A 19,640-nucleotide genomic window follows, 5' to 3' on the forward strand; every position below is an offset into this window, starting at 1 on the left:
TTATCAGATGTATAAAAAACAGGATCTATTTGTAGTGACATCACCTTCCGTTCTCGACTCTTCTTTTTCTTCAAGGAGTCTTCCCCACTGAGGAGAACAGTTTCTACTATTGCCCCTGGTACCTCAGAGACCCTCTAACACACACACACACACACACACACACACACACACACACACACACACACACACACACACACACACACACACACACACACACACACACACACACAAAGAGAGAGAGATCTTGTACTAGAGATCACTTTTAGTGTTTGTTGTGGTTTTCAGTAGAGACAGTGTTTGGTTGAGGGTTTTTAGTAGAGACAGTGTTTGGTTGAGGGTTTTCGGTAGAGACAGTGTTTGGTTGAGGGTTTTCAGTAGAGACAGTGTTTGGTTGAGGGTTTTCAGTAGAGACAGTGTTTGGTTGAGGGTTTTCAGTAGAGACAGTGTTTGTTGTGGTTTTCAGTAGAGACAGTGTTTGGTTGAGGGTTTTCAGTAGAGACAGTGTTTGGTTGAGGGTTTTCAGTAGAGACAGTGTTTGGTTGAGGGTTTTCAGTAGAGACAGTGTTTGGTTGAGGGTTTTCAGTAGAGGAAGTGTTTGGTTGAGGGTTTTCGGTAGAGACAGTGTTTGGTTGAGGGTTTTCAGTAGAGACAGTGTTTGGTTGAGGGTTTTCGGTAGAGACAGTGTTTGGTTGAGGGTTTTCAGTAGAGACAGTGTTTGGTTGAGGGTTTTCAGTAGAGGCAGTGTTTGGTTGAGGGTTTTCAGTAGAGGCAGTGTTTGGTTGAGGGTTTTCGGTAGAGACAGTGTTTGGTTGAGGGTTTTCAGTAGAGACAGTGTTTGGTTGAGGGTTTTCAGTAGAGACAGTGTTTGGTTGAGGGTTTTCAGTAGAGACAGTGTTTGGTTGAGGGTTTTCAGTAGAGACAGTGTTTGGTTGAGGGTTTTCAGTAGAGACACTGTTTGGTTGTGGGGTTTGAGTAGAAGAGGTACCCCTTACCTCTTCAGACGTAGTGTTGTTAAATGTTGAGTTTGATAAAGTCAACTTGGGCGAGGGAGCTTCACTGAAGTCCTCGTCCACTGTCAGTGTCCCCTCTGTCCCCTTAGAGGTGCTCTCTATCCTCCCCACGTCTTGGACCCCTTTAAGACCATTAAGAGTGGTGAGGCTCCAGAATGTGGGGGCCTCCGCCGTTTCATCCAAAGCATCCTTCATGAGATAGAGAACTGGATGAATAACTACATACTATAGTACAACAATGTATCTGTTCGGATACATAATTAGACTGGGCTTTACAATATGGGTTGATTTCTGGGATACAGATAAAGACTAGTCCTGGACTAAAAACAATACTCAATTGAGAATCTCCATAGAACTAGCTTTTGTTGTGTTAGGGTTAGGCTTAATATGTGTGAGGGAAAGCGTTTCCTATGTCATGTAGCATGTTTGGAGTGGATACTTACAGAGTTAGGTTCTGGTAGCTGTCTGTCTAGGTCAGAGTCAACTGCCTCCTCTATGGTGTCCATCTCTGTCAGAGGCTCCTTGGAGATCTCATACTTTACAGTTCTCTGTTCAAAACACACACTCATGAGTCATACACTAACACACTCATGAGTCATAGACTAACACACTCATGAGTCCAGCACTAACACACTCATGAGTCCAGCACTAACACACTCATGAGTCATACACTAACACACTCATGAGTCCAGCACTAACACACTCATGAGTCCAGCACTAACACACTCATGAGTCATACACTAACACACTCATGAGTCCAACACTAACACACTCATGAGTCATACACTAACACACTCATGAGTCCAGCACTAACACACTCATGAGTCCAGCACTAACACACTCATGAGTCCAACACTAACACACTCATGAGTCCAGCACTAACACACTCATGAGTCCAACACTAACACACTCATAGCACTACACACTCATGAGTCATACACTAACACACTCAAGAGTCCAACACTAACACACTCATGAGTCCAACACTAACACACTCATGAGTCCAGCACTAACACACTCATGAGTCCAGCACTAACACACTCATGAGTCCAGCACTAACACACTCATGAGTCCAACACTAACACACTCATGAGTCCAGCACTAACACACTCATGAGTCCAGCACTAACACACTCATGAGTCCAGCACTAACACACTCATGAGTCCAACACTAACACACTCATGAGTCCAGCACTAACACACTCATGAGTCCAACACTAACACACTCATGAGTCCAGCACTAACACACTCATGAGTCATACACTAACACACTCATGAGTCATACACTAACACACTCATGAGTCCAACACTAACACACTCATGAGTCCAACACTAACACACTCATGAGTCCAGCACTAACACACTCATGAGTCCAGCACTAACACACTCATAAGTCCAGCACTAACACACTCATGAGTCCAGCACTAACACACTCATGAGTCATACACTAACACACTCATGAGTCATACACTAACACACTCATGAGTCCAACACTAACACACTCATGAGTCATACACTAACACACTCATGAGTCCAGCTCTAACACACTCATGAGTCCAGCACTAACACACTCATGAGTCATACACTAACACACTCATGAGTCCAGCACTAACACACTCATGAGTCATACACTAACACACTTATGAGTCCAACACTAACACACTCATGAGTCCAACACTAACACACTCATGAGTCCAGCACTAACACACTCATAAGTTCAGCACTAACACACTCATGAGTCATACACTAACACACTCATGAGTCATACACTAACACACTCATGAGTCCAACACTAACACACTCATGAGTCATACACTAACACACTCATGAGTCCAGCACTAACACACTCATGAGTCCAGCACTAACACACTCATGAGTCATACACTAACACACTCATGAGTCCAGCACTAACACACTCATGAGTCCAACACTAACACACTCATGAGTCCAACACTAACACACTCATGAGTCCAACACTAACACACTCATGAGTCCAGCACTAACACACTCATGAGTCCAACACTAACACACTCATAGCACTACACACTCATGAGTCCAGCACTAACACACTCATGAGTCCAGCACTAACACACTCATGAGTCCAACACTAACACACTCATGAGTCCATCACTAACACACTCATGAGTCCAGCACTAACACACTCATAGCACTACACACTCATGAGTCCAGCACTAACACACTCATGAGTCCAGCACTAACACACTCATGAGTCATACACTAACACACTCATGAGTCCAGCACTAACACACTCATGAGTCCAGCACTAACACACTCATGAGTCCAGCACTAACACACTCATGAGTCCAGCACTAACACACTCATGAGTCCAACACTAACACACTCATGAGTCCAGCACTAACACACTCATGAGTCCAGCACTAACACACTCATGAGTCCAACACTAACACACTCATGAGTCCAGCACTAACACACTCATGAGTCCAACACTAACACACTCATGAGTCCAGCACTAACTAAGAGTTCTGACACCAGGCTTGTCACAAGGGTTATGGTAAATTACATTTCAATTCAGTCAATTCAGAAAGAGAATTGACATTCCAATTCCAATTTTCCTCATTGAACTTCTCCCAGGAATAACCCAGTAAATGACCAGGCATGTCCCCTGGTGTGATTAGGGATGAAGAGATATGCATGGACTGTGTACATACTGTGTAGTCAGTGATAATGTTGGAGCCGTGTTTCTCCTTCTCATTGACTCTCCTAGAGGTGGTTAGCTCCTGCAGAAGCTCCTCCATGCCGTCCTGCAGCAGCCTGTCAATCAGTGCCTTCAGCAAGGGCAGCTGGGAAACATAGTCTTTCTAAATGAGACAGCCACCTTGGGCAGTGAAATGAAAACCTCTTTGAACTACAAAACTGTTTCGGATTCGGAGTCAAGAGCTTACCCTTATGCCATAGTCTTCAAACATGACTTCAATGTTCTGGGAAGGAGAAAATAAAACATTTTATTCCATGATTTGTTGTTTACCATGAAATGTATGTGCCGTTAATGTAGTTCTGAGATGTCTACCTTCATGTCAGCTGCTTCCCCTGGAAGACCAGCGTCACCCTGAGGAATAGGAGTAGGACAGGTCAAAACAATGTCATTTCCAAAGGCATTTCACTGATTGGATGTGTGAAACAATATTTGGTAACACATTACAATACATTTCATGAATAAGCATGAATAAGTCATTATTTTTTAGTGAGAACACATTACTTTCATTCCTTTCAATCCGCTCTCTCCTTGCTCTCCCTGAACATATACAGTGGACATTACAATTCCACATCAGTTATATCTTCACTCATCAATAAAGTAATGTCAGCAATATCTCTTACCTTCATCCCTGGTGGACCCTTAACACAGAGACAGAGGAGCAGAGAGGGAAACATGCATTCAGAATGCATATCAAGCACATTCCAACATACAAGCCTAAAGCTAAGCCCAGCTAGCCACTTTTGGATCATATCAACTCATATAAATTTACATTTACATTTGAGTCATTTAGCAGACGCTCTTATCCAGAGCGACTTACAGTAGTGAATGCATACATTTCATTTTTTTATTTCATACATTTTTTTCGTACTTGGCCCCCCGTGGGAATCGAACCCACAACCCTGGCGTTGCAAACACCATGCTCTACCAACTGAGCTATAAATCACATGTCCTATATAGGATCATAAGTAATCAATCAATCAATCAATACACCATCCATCCACCCACAAACCCACCAATCCATCCACCAACCCACCATTCATCCATCCACCAATCCACCATCAATCCATCCACCAACCCACAAATCCATCCATCCACCAACCCACCATTCATCCATCCATCCATCCACCAACCCACCATCCATTCATCCACCAACCCACCAATCCATCCAACCTCAAATCTACCGATCCATCCATCCGACCTCAAATCCACCGATCCATCCATCCAACCTCAAATCCATCCATCCATCCATCCATCCATCAACCCACCAATCCATCCACCAACCCACCAATCCATCCATCAACCCACCAATCCATCCATCCACCAATCCACCCATCCACCCATCCATCCATCCACCAATCTATCATCCACCCATCCACCAATCCATCCATCCATCCATCCATCCACCAATCCACCCACCCATCCATCCACCCACCCACCCACCAATCCATCCACCAATCTATCAATCCACCAATCCACCCACCAATCCATCCATCAACCCACCAATCCACCAATCCACCCACCAATCCATCCATCAACCCACCAATCCAGCAATCCATCCACCAATCCATCCATGTCAATCAATCAACATATACAGTATACACATCTTGCCAGGTCGTTGTTGGGTGTAGATGCTGCAGCTGACTATGCCCATTAGATTCATTCATAGATAGAACCATGCAGAGTTTCAACATTGTTCTTACTTTAGCCCCAGGAGGTCCCATTGGCAAAGGGAATGCCTGTCGCATCTCTTCAAGGGTGGCACCCTGGGAACATTCATCAACAATACAGTCAGAGGCTATGAAAAGCCAACTGAAAAGCCAATTTAATCCTGAGGTACTGACCTGTTGCACCCTTTACAAGCACTGTGATTATTATTTGACCTTGATGGTCATCTATGAACGTTTGAACATCTTGAAGAACAATCTGGCCTTAAATGGCCATGTGCTCTTATAGTCTCCACCCAGCACAGCCAGAAGAGGACTGTCAACCATCAGAGCCTGGTTCCTCTCTAGGTTTCTTCCTAGGTTCCGGCCTTTCTAGGGTGTTTTTCCTAGCCACCATGCTTCTACATCTGCATTGCTTGCTGTTTGGGGTTTTAGGCTGGGTTTCTGTACAGCACTTTGTGACATCTACTGATGGTCTGGCTTAATGGACAAATAGAATAGTCCCAAAATGGTAATCCTCAATCATCTGGTACTCCTGGCAGACTAGAGAAAAAACTCAAAGTATTTGAAATATTTGAAATAGTATTTGAACCCAGGTCTGGAGGCCTGGGTCCCCAAATATATGCCTTCTAAATAATTTGTACACTGCAAAATGACAACAAGAATCCCAAACAGATTTAGTAATTGACAAAAACAGAATAATTTCAAACTTTACACAGGGATATGATCGCATATGCCTCTATTTATGCGTGGGAATACCTGGGAACAGCTTTCAAAAATTAAAATGACTTGGAGATCATTTCCTGGGGATTTTATGTCCAAAAACGGAAATTATAAATACATATATATTTTAATAAATAAAAAACCAAAACCAGTAACAAAATAATATATATACATACAGTATCAGTCAAAAGTTTGGACACACCTACTCATTCCAGGGTTTTTCTTAATGTTTTACTATTTTCAGCATTGTAGAATAATAGTCTAGACATCAAAACTATGAAATAACATATGGAATCATGTAGTAACCAATAAAGTGTTAAACAAATCAAAATATATTTTATATTTGAGAATCTTCAAAGTAGTCACCCTTTGCCTTGATGAAAGCTTTGCACACTCTTGGCATTCTCTCAACCAGCTTCATGAGGTAGTCACCTGGAATGCATTTCAATTAACAGGTGTGCCTTGTTAAAAGTTAATCGGTGGAATTTCTTGCCTTCTTAATGCATTTGAGCCAGTCAGTTGTGTTGTGACAAGGTAGGGGTAGTATAATGAAGATAGCCCTATTTGGTAAAAGACCAAGTCCATATTATGGCAAGAACAGCTCAAATAAGCAAAGAGAAATTACAGTCTATCATTACTTTAAGACATGAAGGTCAGTCAATCTGGAACATTTCAAGAACTTTGAAAGTTCCTTCAAGTGCAGTCGCAAAAACTATCATGCGCTATGATGAAACTGGCTCTCATGAGGACCGTGTCGTGTCTTTGGCATCATTAAAGGTGAAGACTGTTATTTTATTAAATCAATTCTCTGTAATTATTATTACGTGATTAAACTAATCATGTACATTTAATAAACTAGGAAGTCAGGGCGCCACGAAAAATCTTCAGATTACAAAGTTATAATTTTCCGAATATAACTCTTCAGATATTTTAATATCTGATCAATTAGTCTTCTATGAATTAATTATTCTTTACATTACGTCAGTCTTATTTCAAACTTCGTAGAATTCTTGGTTATCTGCATGAACCCAGCCTAAACTATGAATCATCCATACACCAATTGGCTTAGTCATTTATTTACTAACTAATCACAGAAATGCATAAACAAACAAACAGTAGATATTGGTTACTAACAACGATAGGGAATATTCTCTAGTGGGCTAAGCCGATATGACGGCTTGGTGGACAAAGGAAAGGGGGTGGAGACTGATAAAGGAGCTGGAAAGACAAAATGGCTTCACTTCACAGTGGATAATTATATTAATTGAAATGCTAATCCTTTGCACATGAACGCTCGCTCATTCGGGAATAATTGCAATCAATATATTTACGCCCATATGTCGTTGTTGTCTTCTCTGTTGGAATCATCGGTCCATCTGCTGGAGAGTCAGTTCATCAGAGAGTGGTTGTAGGTCTATCTGCAGCTCCTGATAGTGTCTGTTGTAACGGATATGTCAGGTGTCCATTGTTCTTAGAATATATGTTTCGGCGGTTGTCGGTATTCGCATCCCAGGTTTACATAATTTCTAGCTGCAGACTAGTAATTAGTATCTAAGATTTGCTCTTATTCTGTAGGGATCAAAAGTTTAACCATTGCCAGCCATGTAGCCAATGCGCCACGTGGTATGGTTTTCTAGTCTTGGTACTCAATTATTTGCAATCACAGCTCACACTGGGGGTTTGCTTAGTCTGAAGAGGATTTCCTCAGGAGGGGTTTTTATTCGTAACAATAGAAAAGGGCGGTTCCATGACGCCAGATCATGTCTGTGCTCACGGGGCGTGGCCGCTGACTGGTTAAACTTTACAGGGAATACAATTCTCTCATTCTAAAGGCTAACATCACATTACATCGTTTCACAAATAGTTTCATCTTTACTCATTCATTTTATACAAAAATTAGATGCAAACCCCATAATTGAGTAATGTACACATTCAGAGATATAGTTGTGTGTGTTTCCTGTCATCCATGAGGTCACCAAATGAAACACACTCATCATACCCGTCCCTTAAGTGTCCACGGAGCCTTCCCACATTCTTACAAGTGGACATATAATTTAATTCCCCCATTTTGGGGATTAGGAGTACGGCCAAGTGAAATCCTTTGTTCACTCTGTGGTCTCTCTCTCTGCATGACCAGGGGGAGAGAGTCTCCGCAATGAATTTATGGCCTGAGATAACAGAACCTGGGTGTAGGACAGTGAGAGAGAGGGGAAAGCCACGATCTACACCCAGAAAGGGCCACGTAATGACAACCACCACAGGAAAGGAAGACCCAGAGTTACCTCTGCTGCAGAGGATAAGTTCATTAGAGTTACCAGCCTCAGAAATTGCAGCCCAAATAAATGCTTCACAGAGTTCAAGTAACAAACACATCTCAACATCAACTGTTCAGAGGAAACTACTTGAATCAGGCCATCATGGTCGAATTGCTGCAAAGAAACCACTACTAAAGGACACCAATAAGAAGACGAGACTTGCTTGGGCCAAGAAACATGAGCAATGGACATTAGACCGGTGGAAATCTGTCCTTTGGTCTGATTAGTCAACATTTTTGATTTTTGGTCCCAACTGCTGTGTCTTTGTGAGACACAGAGAAGGTGAACGGATGATCTCCGCATGTGTAGTTCCTACCGTGAAGCATAGAGGAGGAGGTGTGATGGTGTGGGGGTGCTTTGCTGGTGACATTGTCTGTGATTTATTTAGAATTCAAGGCATACTTAACTAGCATGGCTACGACAGCATTCTGCAGCGATCTGGTTTGCGCTTAGTAGGACTATCATTGGTTTTTTCAACAGGACAATGATCCAACACACCTCCAGGCTGTGGAAGGGCTATTTGACCAAGAAGGAGAGTGATGGAGTGCTGCATCAGATGACCTGGCCTCCACAATCACCCAACCTCAACCCAGTTGAGATGGTTTGGGATGAGTTGGACCGCAGAGTGAAGGAAAAGCAGCTAACAAGTGCTCAGCATATGTGGGAACTCCTTCAAGACTGTTAGGAAAGCATTCAAGGTGAAGCTGGTTGAGAGAATGCCACGAGTGTGGAAAGCTGTCATCAAGGCAAAGGGTGGCTACTTTGAAGAATCTAAAATCTAAAATATATTTTGACTTGTTTATCACGTTTTTAGTATTTTGACATTTATTTGGTTTCAAATTTGCCGCTCTTGAAATGCACCTGCTGTTGATAGGGTGCACCACGGGTGGCACGCTAGCGTCCCACATAGCCCCAAGAGGTTATCACGTTTTTAGTTACTACATGATTCCATATGTGTTATTTCATAATTTTGATGTCTTCACTATTATTCTCCAATGTAAAAAATAGTAAAAAGAAAGAAAAACCCTTGAATGAGTAGGTGTGTCCAAACTTTTGACTGGTATATATATCGTTTTTTTTTATCATAATTTTTTTACTTGGTGGGGTCAAATAAAACCAAGTAGGACGCCTATTGGAGAACCCTGCCATAGACAGACGGGTTATCATGGATAATGTAGAAGATTGTCTTTACATGGTGCACCAGTTTGTAGGGAATGTGGATATGTACTTACCTCCTGTTGAGTAAACAGAACATGGGTACCAGGCAGGCCCGGAGCACCCAATTCCCCTTTTTTACCCTGGGGGGAGATACGAGAAATTAACAATTGGGCTTAATTATCATGTTAATTATTTGATGATAATTAATACTGCCTTATTAAAATAAAATAACTTACATCAGTTCCAGTTTCACCTGTATCACCCTACAGTTAGAGAAGCAAAATCACAAAAATGGTTTATTGTGTTGATGTGGGGAATAGCCAGACTTGCTCCAAATCATACCTTTTTGCCATCATCTCCTCTTTGTCCTTGCTCTCCCTGTCTCAAGAGAAGAATTAGGAGGTCTTCATTTTGGGGTATTTGTGGGTATTTTTTATGTTATCTCATTAAAATGCTGGAACGGTGCAGGAATAAAAAATTAAAAAAACATTATTTGACAAAGAGAAAAAAATGCTCACATCTTTTCCAGCCAGACCTCTCTTCCCATCAATGCCAGGTCTACCCTACATATCAAGAGGTAAATATTTCACTTACAAACTAGCAAAAAAATCTAACTTCAAATAATGATATAGTGTTTTGTTATACAAATCATAGCCAAGCGCAATTGTTGGAATACCTATGTACAGTTGAAGTCGGAAGTTTACGTACACTTTAGCCAAATACATTTAAACTCAGTTTTTCACAATTCCTGACATTTAATCCTAGCAAAAATTCCCTGTCTTAGGTCAGTGTAGCGGCTTGTCTGTGGTGTGGCGGAAAGAAGCGCAGGAAGCAGCGAACACTGTGTGGTAATTTTAATAAACCACATGTACAAAATAAAAGGTTCCCCAACAACAGGGAAAAACACAATCGACAAGCACAGTCGAACAAAATGCAGTCGACACACAGAAGGACAATCCCACACAATAGGGAGCGGGCCAGCTGAACTAAATAGCCCTCTTAATTGACTAACTCAGGACAGGTGAGAAAACATAAAAAAAGGGAAAAACAAAAAGGGAATCGGTGGTAGCTAATAGGCCGGCGACGACGACCGCCGAGCGCCACCCGAGCAGGAGGGGGCGCCACCGTCGGTAGGAATCGTGACAGTCAGTTAAGATCAGCACCTTATTTTAAGAATGTGAAATGTCAGAATAATAGTAGAGAGAATTATTTATTTCAGCTTTTATTTCTTTCATCACATTCCCAGTGGGTCAGAAGTTTATATACACTCCATTAGTATTTGGTAGTATTGCCTTAAATAGTTTAACTTGGGTCAAACATTTCGGGTAGCCTTCCACAAGCTTCCCACAATAAGTTGGGTGAATTTTGGAACATTCCTCCTGACAGAGCTGGTGTAACTGAGTCAGGTTTGTAGGCCTCCTTGCTCACACACACTTTTTCAGTTCTGCCCACACATTCTCTGTGGATATAGAAACTTTTGTACTGGTTTCCTCCAGTATCTTCACAAGGTTGATTTGCACTTTTCGCCCCAAAGTATGTTCATCTCTAGGAGACAGAACGCGTCTCCTTCCTGAGTGGTATGACGGCTGCGTGGTCCCATGGTGTTTATACTTGATTTCTTTTGATTTTCCCATGATGTCAAGCAAAGAGGCACTGAGCTTGAAGGTAGGCCTTGAAATACATCCACAGGTACACCTCTAATTGACAGAAGCTTCTAAAGCCATGACATCATTTTCTGGAATTTTCCACGCTGTTTAAAGGTACAGTCAACGTAGTGTATGTAAACTTCTGACCCACTGAAATTGTGGTACAGTGAATTATAAGTGAAATAATCTGTCTGGAAACAATTGTTGGAAAAATTACTTGTGTCGTGCACAAAATAGATGTCCTAACCGACTTTCCAAAACTATAGTTTGTTAACAAGAAATTTGTGGAGTGGTTGAAAAATGAGTTTTAATGACTCCAACCTAAGTGTATGTAAACTTCTGACTTCAACTGTATATTAAGTAATGTAATATTTAATTACTGTATGTGTATGTTATGATGATGACAGAAACATACTCACTGGGGTCCCAGGTAAACCAGGCATTCCAGCAATCCCCACCCTGCCTTGGTCTCCTTTCTCTCCCCTCTGCTCAGACACACACACACACACGGACGCACACACACACACGCGCGCACACACGTTTCCCATCTATAAGTGGGGTTCCTTGCCGTTCTGCATACATTATGATATTGTTAAATGACTCATGGATGACTAAAAATCATCAAACTAGTACAACATTGCTAGTACATCATGTTCAATGAATAGGCTTTAATCACCAATACCCTATACAGTAGGTGAACCTGTGACAAGTTCCTGCTGAGAGAAGTCCACATACTATGCACAGCAGAAGGATTTCTCATCAGAGGCCTTAAACATGTCAATTATGAAAATCACACCACCAACTGTATGGTTTTTGATCATTTAAATCAATAATCCCTACTGTTTGATTCTTGAAGAATATAATTTAGAAAAGCCTTGCGAGCTAGTTCGACTGTCTAATCCCAACGTAACCCAAAACATCTTCTGAAGTACTTGGTTAGTCCATGCACATCATCCATCAATGTAATGTAGTGTAATGCAAGAGGGAAACTGCTGTAGTCCTAAAGAGCCACAGCAGATGCAGGGTTTTGTCTCACCCAGCAGTAACACTCCCTGAATCAACTGATAATCAACTAACAACGGCCTTTAATTTAAACCACAATTGGTTCAATCAGGTTTATCAGAGCTGGGCTTTAAACACACCCCGTAGCTCTGTAGGACTGCAGTTATCCTCTGATTAAAGGAATAGAGCAAAATGTGTTTATTAAAAGGGTATGAATACTGTACTCACCGTTCCTGGCTCACCTGTCTTTCCTGGGTCACCCTGCAGACAGGAAACCATTCAAAACACAACACCTTGATTATCTGCTCGAACTTTTTATGGATTGAACGATCAACACCCAATTTTATTAATGTGAGCTCTTACTGTGATAATAGTTCTGTTATGCTGACAAACTACAACAATACATCTAGCCTATGTACGTGTATGTTTGTGTGTGTTCACATTAGAATAACAGCAACAGATGTGAAAGGAAGTGAGGGGATGAGGTATCCAAACCTTGGATCCAGGTTTTCCTGGTAACCCATCCAGACCATCTCTCCCTGACCCAGACCCTCCCTGTCAAACATGTTATCATGGGTCAGATGTAAACATCAGTTACAACAATGTAATATCAATATAAGTCCTCAACCTTTACCCTGTAGGTTAGGGTTATTTAGAGGGCATTCAACGTTGTGGGTATAACATACATAGCTTTTATCAACCTGTTCACAGAACGTTTGAATAGTCTTAGCGATACAATTTAGCGATAGAGATCTTCATTGTTACTCATGTGGTCATACCGTTCCTGGAGACCCTGGTTTTCCATCAGGACCCTACAGAGAGAAAAATACAGTGTTATTATTACTATGATCTGCCAAACATGACCTGTGACCTCTAAGTATCACACTCACCCTTTGTCCAGGCAGACCTGTCTCCCCTCTGAGACCGGGCTCTCCGGGATGTCCTGGTTCACCCTGATGGATGAGAAAACACACCAGCCCCAAACAATTAGAATAGAATAGAAAATAACAATCGAATAGAATAGAAAATAGCATAATCAAATAGAATAGAAAATAATATAATAAAATAGAACAGTATAGAATAGAATAGAAAAGGGTATTTCTGGATAAGAGCTTGAACAATAGGAATACATGTCAATGTATTATACTGTGAGGAAGTACATCTATTAAACTGTGATTAAGTACATATATTATACTATGATTAAGTACATCTATTATACTGGGATGAAGTACATCTATTATACTGGGATGAAGTAAATCTATTATACTGTGATTAGGTATATATATATTATACTATGATTAAGTACATATATTATACTGGGATGAAGTACATCTATTATACTGGGATTAAGTAAATCTATTATACTGTGATTAAGTAAATCTATTATACTGGGATTAAGTAAATCTATTATACTGGGATTAAGTAAATCTATTATACTGGGATTAAGTAAATCTATTATACTGTGATTAAATACATCTATTATACTGGGATGAAGTAGATCTATTATACTGTGATTAAGTACATCTATTATACTGTGATTAGGTATATATATATTATACTATGATTTAGTATATATATTATACTGTGATGAAGTACATCTATTATACTGTGATTAAGTACATATATTATACTGTGATTAAGTACATATAAATCTATTATACAGTTATCCATGTCATGCTGATGACACACTTATCTCACCTTGATCACCCTAGTCAGGATATTGTTGTCTGAACTGAACTGGAGGGAACAAACACAACAGAAATATGAAACAAGTCCAGTCCTCTCCATAAAGGGTCTTGAAAGGGTTAAATTAAAGATGGACTAGTCATATGAAACTAAATGAACCAACCAAAAAAAGTTAATGTTCAATCACATGTTTTCATATAACTCCCTGGATATATAATCTAACCCCTTGGGGTTCTAGGAGCATCAAGCATCTTCTCACTGGTTCCATCTGCCAGGGATGGCTGAGTTCATGGAAAGTTGTTCTGAAGTGGTAATGGATGACGGACTTACTTGTGCGCCTCCCGAAGGTCCTGGTTTTCCCTTCAGAGGCGACACCATGGGAACAAAACAAAACAAGAGGGATGAGCGGTCAGAAACTAGCGGCTAGGAAACACAATGTGCTAGCTGAGCAGTCCTGCATCGCCATCACAATACTGATGGGAGATACAACACTCACTCAAGGGGAACATAACATGATTAATAAAGCTGAGATTTTTCATTTGTGCATTTATCAGGCTAGGAATATAATTAGGAACACAAGAGTGTTTATGTTCCTGAACAATGGGCGAAGTCAGTGACGTGAGACATTGACCTAAACCAAGCGTGATGGAGAGTCAGTCAACCGCTGCATGCAGTGATAAATGTTTGACAGTCAGATGTTGTTGTGAATGTAGACCTACAGGCTCTCCTTTCTTTCCCTCCGTTCCCTGAAACAAAGAGGAAATCATATCGCTGAACATATCCAGCCACGCTGAGCAATTCAAATCCATCAGGGTTGTATCTTTGACAGTGACTAATAAAGTTTTACAAACAAAATGGAGCTTGATAGTAAAGTCAGACAATGCTTACAGGAAAACCAATGTTCCCGGTATCTCCTTTCTCTGCTGGGTCCCCTGGTCGTCCCGGTAACCCCAGTGGGCCCTACAGTCACAGTATAGAGTGAGGATAAGCCAAAAAATATCCACTCCAACAAACAGTGCAGCATATTTCAAACTTGTGTGCAGAGAAATTATAAGAGTTGGGTAGAACATGGAGACATTACCCTTATTCCTCTCTCACCAGGCTCACCCGCTGGTCCCTGCTCTCCCTGAGGAGGAAGCATTCATAACAGAGAGAAAAACTGTGACTCACCGCATGTTTGTGGGTGTTGTATCCAATCATATGCTGTAGGTGTCTAAATATAATGCTGTTGTAGCGATTGAGGAGGAACAGCAGGAGTGGGGCTTGAACCAGTAAACCAGAGGTAACACGGCGAGTGCATTACCCTGTGCCATAGAGGTTCAGAGCTATTGGCAGAGGTTTCATTATATTTATGCTAAGTTACATACAAGGAGACTATAGTGAAATACAAACTGGGTGGTTCAAGTCCTGAATGCTGATTGTCCATGGTATATCAGACCATACACCACGGGTATGACAAAACATTTATTTTTACGGCTCTAATTACGTTGGTAACCAGTTTATAATAGCAATAAGGCACCTCTGGGGTTTGTGATATATGGCCAATATACCACAGCTAAGGGCTATGTCCAGGCACTCTGCGTTGCATCTTGCCTAAGAACAGCCCTTAGCTGTGGTATATTGGCCATATACCACACCTCCTCAGGCCTTAAGGCTTAAATATTGTCCAGCAGATACAGATGCATGAACTCACCCGTAGTCCTGATTCTCCTTTGATTCCAGGCACACCCTATAGACAAGGATAATTGTCACGCCAATAGTGTCATCTAACCCATGTTGACTGTTTGAAGAACAATGTGAATGTATTGATCCAATTTTCCAATATAATGTGAACAGGCCATTTATCTCTCTCACACACACGCGCAAGCACGCACGCACACACACACACACAAACACACACGTCATTGCAATAACAGCAAGTCATGATTTACTTACATCTTTACCTCTTAGTCCTGGTGCTCCAGGATTCCCGGGGACCCCAACAGTTCCCCCTGCCCCTTTAGAGCCATCACGCCCCTGTAAAGATGGAATCACTGACACGCTGCGTGTATGTTTCATTTGAAAATCTCTAAAATGTCCCTACAATGTAACGATATTGATAGTATGTAAAGTGGATTGAGAGAAGTTATTTACCTTGGGTCCAGGTTTCCCAGACAAGCCAACATTTCCCTGTAAGGTGGAGGAAACCAAAAAAACATGTCAGCCTGTCCTAGAGTATCATGACTCATGGAGTATCTGACCAATAGAAAAAATAGAAAAATATTCATATCTAACTTATCAGGTGCAAGACAGAAGATCGTATGAAAGAAAAGGAAATGTCCGGAACAGCTTGTTCAGACAAACATAAAAGACAACGTTTCGATCCGAGTTGGATCTTCGTCAGGTCATCTGACCAATGACACACTGTTACGACTCCCGCGAAGTCGGCCCCTCTCCTTGTTCGGGCGGCGTTCGGCGGTCGACGTCACTGGCTTACTAGTTGCCACCAATCGATGTTTCACTGTTCGTTTGGTTTTGTCTTTATTGTGTACACCTGTTTTTGATTTTCCCTAATTATGTTCATTATTTAAACCTCTGCATTTCCTGTTTGTCTTGTCGGTGATTGTTTCCTGTTTTGTGTGGTTGGAGGTGTTTCTCCGCAATATGTATTTTCCTATGAGAAGATTTATTGATTTTTCAAGTAAACACGTTTGTTTACATTGATCCCTGTGTCCTGCTCCTGACTCCTCTACTTCTCCTAAAGATAATCATTACAGAATCACCGACCAGCGATGGAGTCAGCAGGAGCAGCCAGCCCTCCTATTCATATAGAGGAGCGCGTTCAGCAGCAAGCGAGCATGATCCAGAGTCTCATGACTGCCATGGATTGCGTGCTGCAGACCATGGAGAGAGTGGAGAGAAAAGGATGTCCCGTCAACCCAGCCACACCACCACCAGTCGCACCACCACCAGTTGCACCTCCTGACAAACACATTTCTACCCATCCTCCGTCTGTATCCAGTGGAATTCGGCTCTCGCTCCCAGGAGCATATGATGGAACAGCTGCCGGGTGCCAGGGGTTCCTTCTCAAGCTGGAGCTCTACCTGGCGGCTGTCCAGCCGGCACCCTCGGGAGGCGAGAGAGGAGGCGCTCTCATCTCCTGTCTGACTGGTAAAGTCCTGGAGTGGGCCACCGCCATCTGGGAAGAGGAAGGCCCGACTCTGGAGGACTACGAGGACTTCTCCCGCCGCTTTCGGGCAGTATTTGATCATCCACCAGAAGGGAGAGCGGCGGGAGAGCGCTTGTTACGTTTAAGACAGGAGATGAGGAGCGCTCAGGAGTTTGCACTGGAATTTAGGACTCTGGCGGCTGGTGCGGGATGGAATGAACGGGCCCTGATCGATCACTACAGGTGTAGTTTGCGAGAGGACGTTCGTAGGGAGCTAGCCTGCAGGGACACCACCATCCACCTGGACCAGCTGGTGGACTTATCGATCCAGCTGGATAATCTGCTGGCCTCCCGCGGACGTCCAGATCGCGGACGTCCATCCCCCAATCCCTTAGATCCAACTCCTATGGAGTTAGGATGGGCTGGTACTAGGGAGACCGGAGGGGAGACCATTCCAGGCTCTAGAGGTGACCGCAGAGGGCACACTGCTGGTCGGTGCTGGGGAGGTTTTCCAGGGAGTCGAGGTGGTAGGCGGAACACTGGTGGTGCATCTCAGGTGAGTAGGCACACGACTCACCCAGACCCCCCTGTTGCTCACATGTGGATATCTATAGGATTTCCGGGGTTTTCCCCGCATTCCCAGCATAAGGCGCTAGTAGATTCAGGCGCAGCTGGGAACTTTATTGATCGGTCCTTAGCCCATAGATTAGGGATTTCTATTGTTCCTGTTGATGTTCCCTTCCCTATACATGCCCTAGATAGTCGTCCGTTGGGGTCGGGGCTTATTAGGGAGGTCACAGCTCCCATTGCTATGGTAACGCAGGGGAATCATGAGGAGAGAATTAGTCTCTTTCTGATTGACACTCCTGCGTTTCCCGTTGTGTTGGGTCTTCCCTGGTTGGCTTCTCATGATCCCATTATTTCGTGGCAACAGAGGGTTCTCAAGGGATGGTCCAGTCAGTGTTCGGGGAGGTGTTTAGGTGTTTCCTTAGGTGCCACTACGGTGGAAAGTCCAAACCAGGTTTCCACCATGCACATTCCTCCCGAATATGCCGATTTGGCAATCGCCTTCTGTAAAAGGAAGGCGACTCAATTACCACCCCATCGACCGGGGGATTGTGCGATAAATCTCCTGGAGGGCGCTGCACTTCCCAGTAGTCACGTGTATCCTCTGTCACGGGAGGTGACGGCGGCTATGGAAACATATGTCGCTGAATCTCTGGGACAGGGATACATTCGGCCCTCCATTTCACCTGTCTCCTCGAGTTTCTTTTTTGTGAAGAAAAAGGATGGTGGTTTACGCCCGTGCATTGACTATCGAGGTTTGAACCAGATCACTGTTAAATACAGTTACCCGCTGCCTCTGATCGCCAGTATGACAGAGTCATTGCTCGAGGCGCGCTTCTTCACAAAATTGGACCTCAGGAGCGCGTACAACCTGGTGCGTATCAAGGGAGGGGATGAGTGGAAGACGGCATTTAGCACTACTTCTGGGCACTATGAGTACCTCGTCATGCCGTATGGGTTAATGAATGCTCCATCAGTCTTCCAATCATTTGTGGATGAGATCTTCAGAGACCTGCACGGGCGTGGTGTAGTGGTGTATATAGATGATATTCTAATATACTCCACTACCCGCGCTGAGCATGTGTCTCTTGTACGAATGGTGCTTGGTCGACTGTTGGAGCATGACCTTTACGTCAAGGCGGAGAAATGTCTGTTCTTCCAACAGTCCGTCTCCTTCCTTGGGTACCGTTTGTCCGCGTCAGGGGTGGAGATGGAGACTGACCGCATTTCAGCCGTGCGTAATTGGCCGACTCCAACCACGGTAAAGGAGGTGCAGCGGTTTTTAGGGTTTGCCAACTACTACCGGAGGTTTATCCGGGGTTTTGGCCAGGTGGCGGCCCCCATTACCTCCTTACTGAAGGGGGGACCGGTGCGATTGCGGTGGTCGGCTGAGGCGGACAGAGCTTTTGGTAACCTGAAGGCTCTGTTTACCACGGCTCCAGTGCTGGCGCATCCTGATCCCTCCTTAGCGTTCATAGTTGAGGTGGACGCATCCGAGGCTGGAATAGGGGCTGTGCTATCTCAGCGCTCGGGTAAACCACCAAAACTCCGCCCCTGTGCTTTCTTTTCGAAGAAGCTCAGCCCGGCGGAGCGAAACTATGATGTGGGGGATAGGGAGTTGTTAGCTGTTGTCGGGGCTCTGAAAGTGTGGAGACATTGGCTCGAGGGGGCTAGACACCCTTTCCTCATTTGGACTGACCACCGAAATTTGGAGTACATTCGGGCAGCGAGGAGACTGAACCATCGCCAGGCTAGGTGGGCCATGTTTTTCACACACTTTATTTTCACTCTTACTTACAAGCCAGGTTCCCAGAACGTCAAGGCAGATGCACTGTCCCGGCTGTATGATACAGAGGAGCGGTCCACAGAGCCCACTTCCATAATCCCAGCTTCATGCCTGGTAGCACCGGTGGTATGGGAGGTGGACGTGGACATCGAACGGGCGTCACGTGCTGAACCCACTCTCTCCCAGTGTACCGTTGGGC

At 43.3% G+C, this 19,640-nt stretch overlaps 1 protein-coding gene across 1 annotated transcript in view; it reads right to left on the minus strand.

Moving 5' to 3' along the window:
• Nucleotides 1–19,640, minus strand: part of LOC106609601 (collagen alpha-1(VII) chain) — a 96,086-nt gene that overhangs the window by 17,458 nt on the left and 58,988 nt on the right. The window contains exons 48-72 of the mRNA XM_045698655.1: nt 16,074–16,109; nt 15,876–15,956; nt 15,634–15,669; nt 15,022–15,066; nt 14,829–14,900; nt 14,660–14,686; nt 14,271–14,300; nt 13,953–13,991; nt 13,145–13,207; nt 13,034–13,066; nt 12,750–12,809; nt 12,483–12,515; nt 11,672–11,737; nt 10,125–10,169; nt 9,949–9,984; nt 9,843–9,869; nt 9,681–9,746; nt 5,447–5,509; nt 4,367–4,384; nt 4,059–4,097; nt 3,934–3,969; nt 3,700–3,831; nt 1,454–1,558; nt 993–1,199; nt 45–134 (exon numbers count right to left, since the gene is read on the minus strand). Coding sequence (XP_045554611.1) covers nt 45–134; nt 993–1,199; nt 1,454–1,558; nt 3,700–3,831; nt 3,934–3,969; nt 4,059–4,097; nt 4,367–4,384; nt 5,447–5,509; nt 9,681–9,746; nt 9,843–9,869; nt 9,949–9,984; nt 10,125–10,169; nt 11,672–11,737; nt 12,483–12,515; nt 12,750–12,809; nt 13,034–13,066; nt 13,145–13,207; nt 13,953–13,991; nt 14,271–14,300; nt 14,660–14,686; nt 14,829–14,900; nt 15,022–15,066; nt 15,634–15,669; nt 15,876–15,956; nt 16,074–16,109 — 1,485 coding nt within the window. The remainder of the gene's footprint in view (nt 1–44; nt 135–992; nt 1,200–1,453; nt 1,559–3,699; nt 3,832–3,933; nt 3,970–4,058; nt 4,098–4,366; nt 4,385–5,446; nt 5,510–9,680; nt 9,747–9,842; nt 9,870–9,948; nt 9,985–10,124; nt 10,170–11,671; nt 11,738–12,482; nt 12,516–12,749; nt 12,810–13,033; nt 13,067–13,144; nt 13,208–13,952; nt 13,992–14,270; nt 14,301–14,659; nt 14,687–14,828; nt 14,901–15,021; nt 15,067–15,633; nt 15,670–15,875; nt 15,957–16,073; nt 16,110–19,640) is intronic.

The sequence above is a fragment of the Salmo salar genome, chromosome ssa17 (assembly GCF_905237065.1).
Source record: "Salmo salar chromosome ssa17, Ssal_v3.1, whole genome shotgun sequence".
NCBI classification, from domain to species: Eukaryota; Metazoa; Chordata; class Actinopteri; order Salmoniformes; family Salmonidae; genus Salmo; species Salmo salar.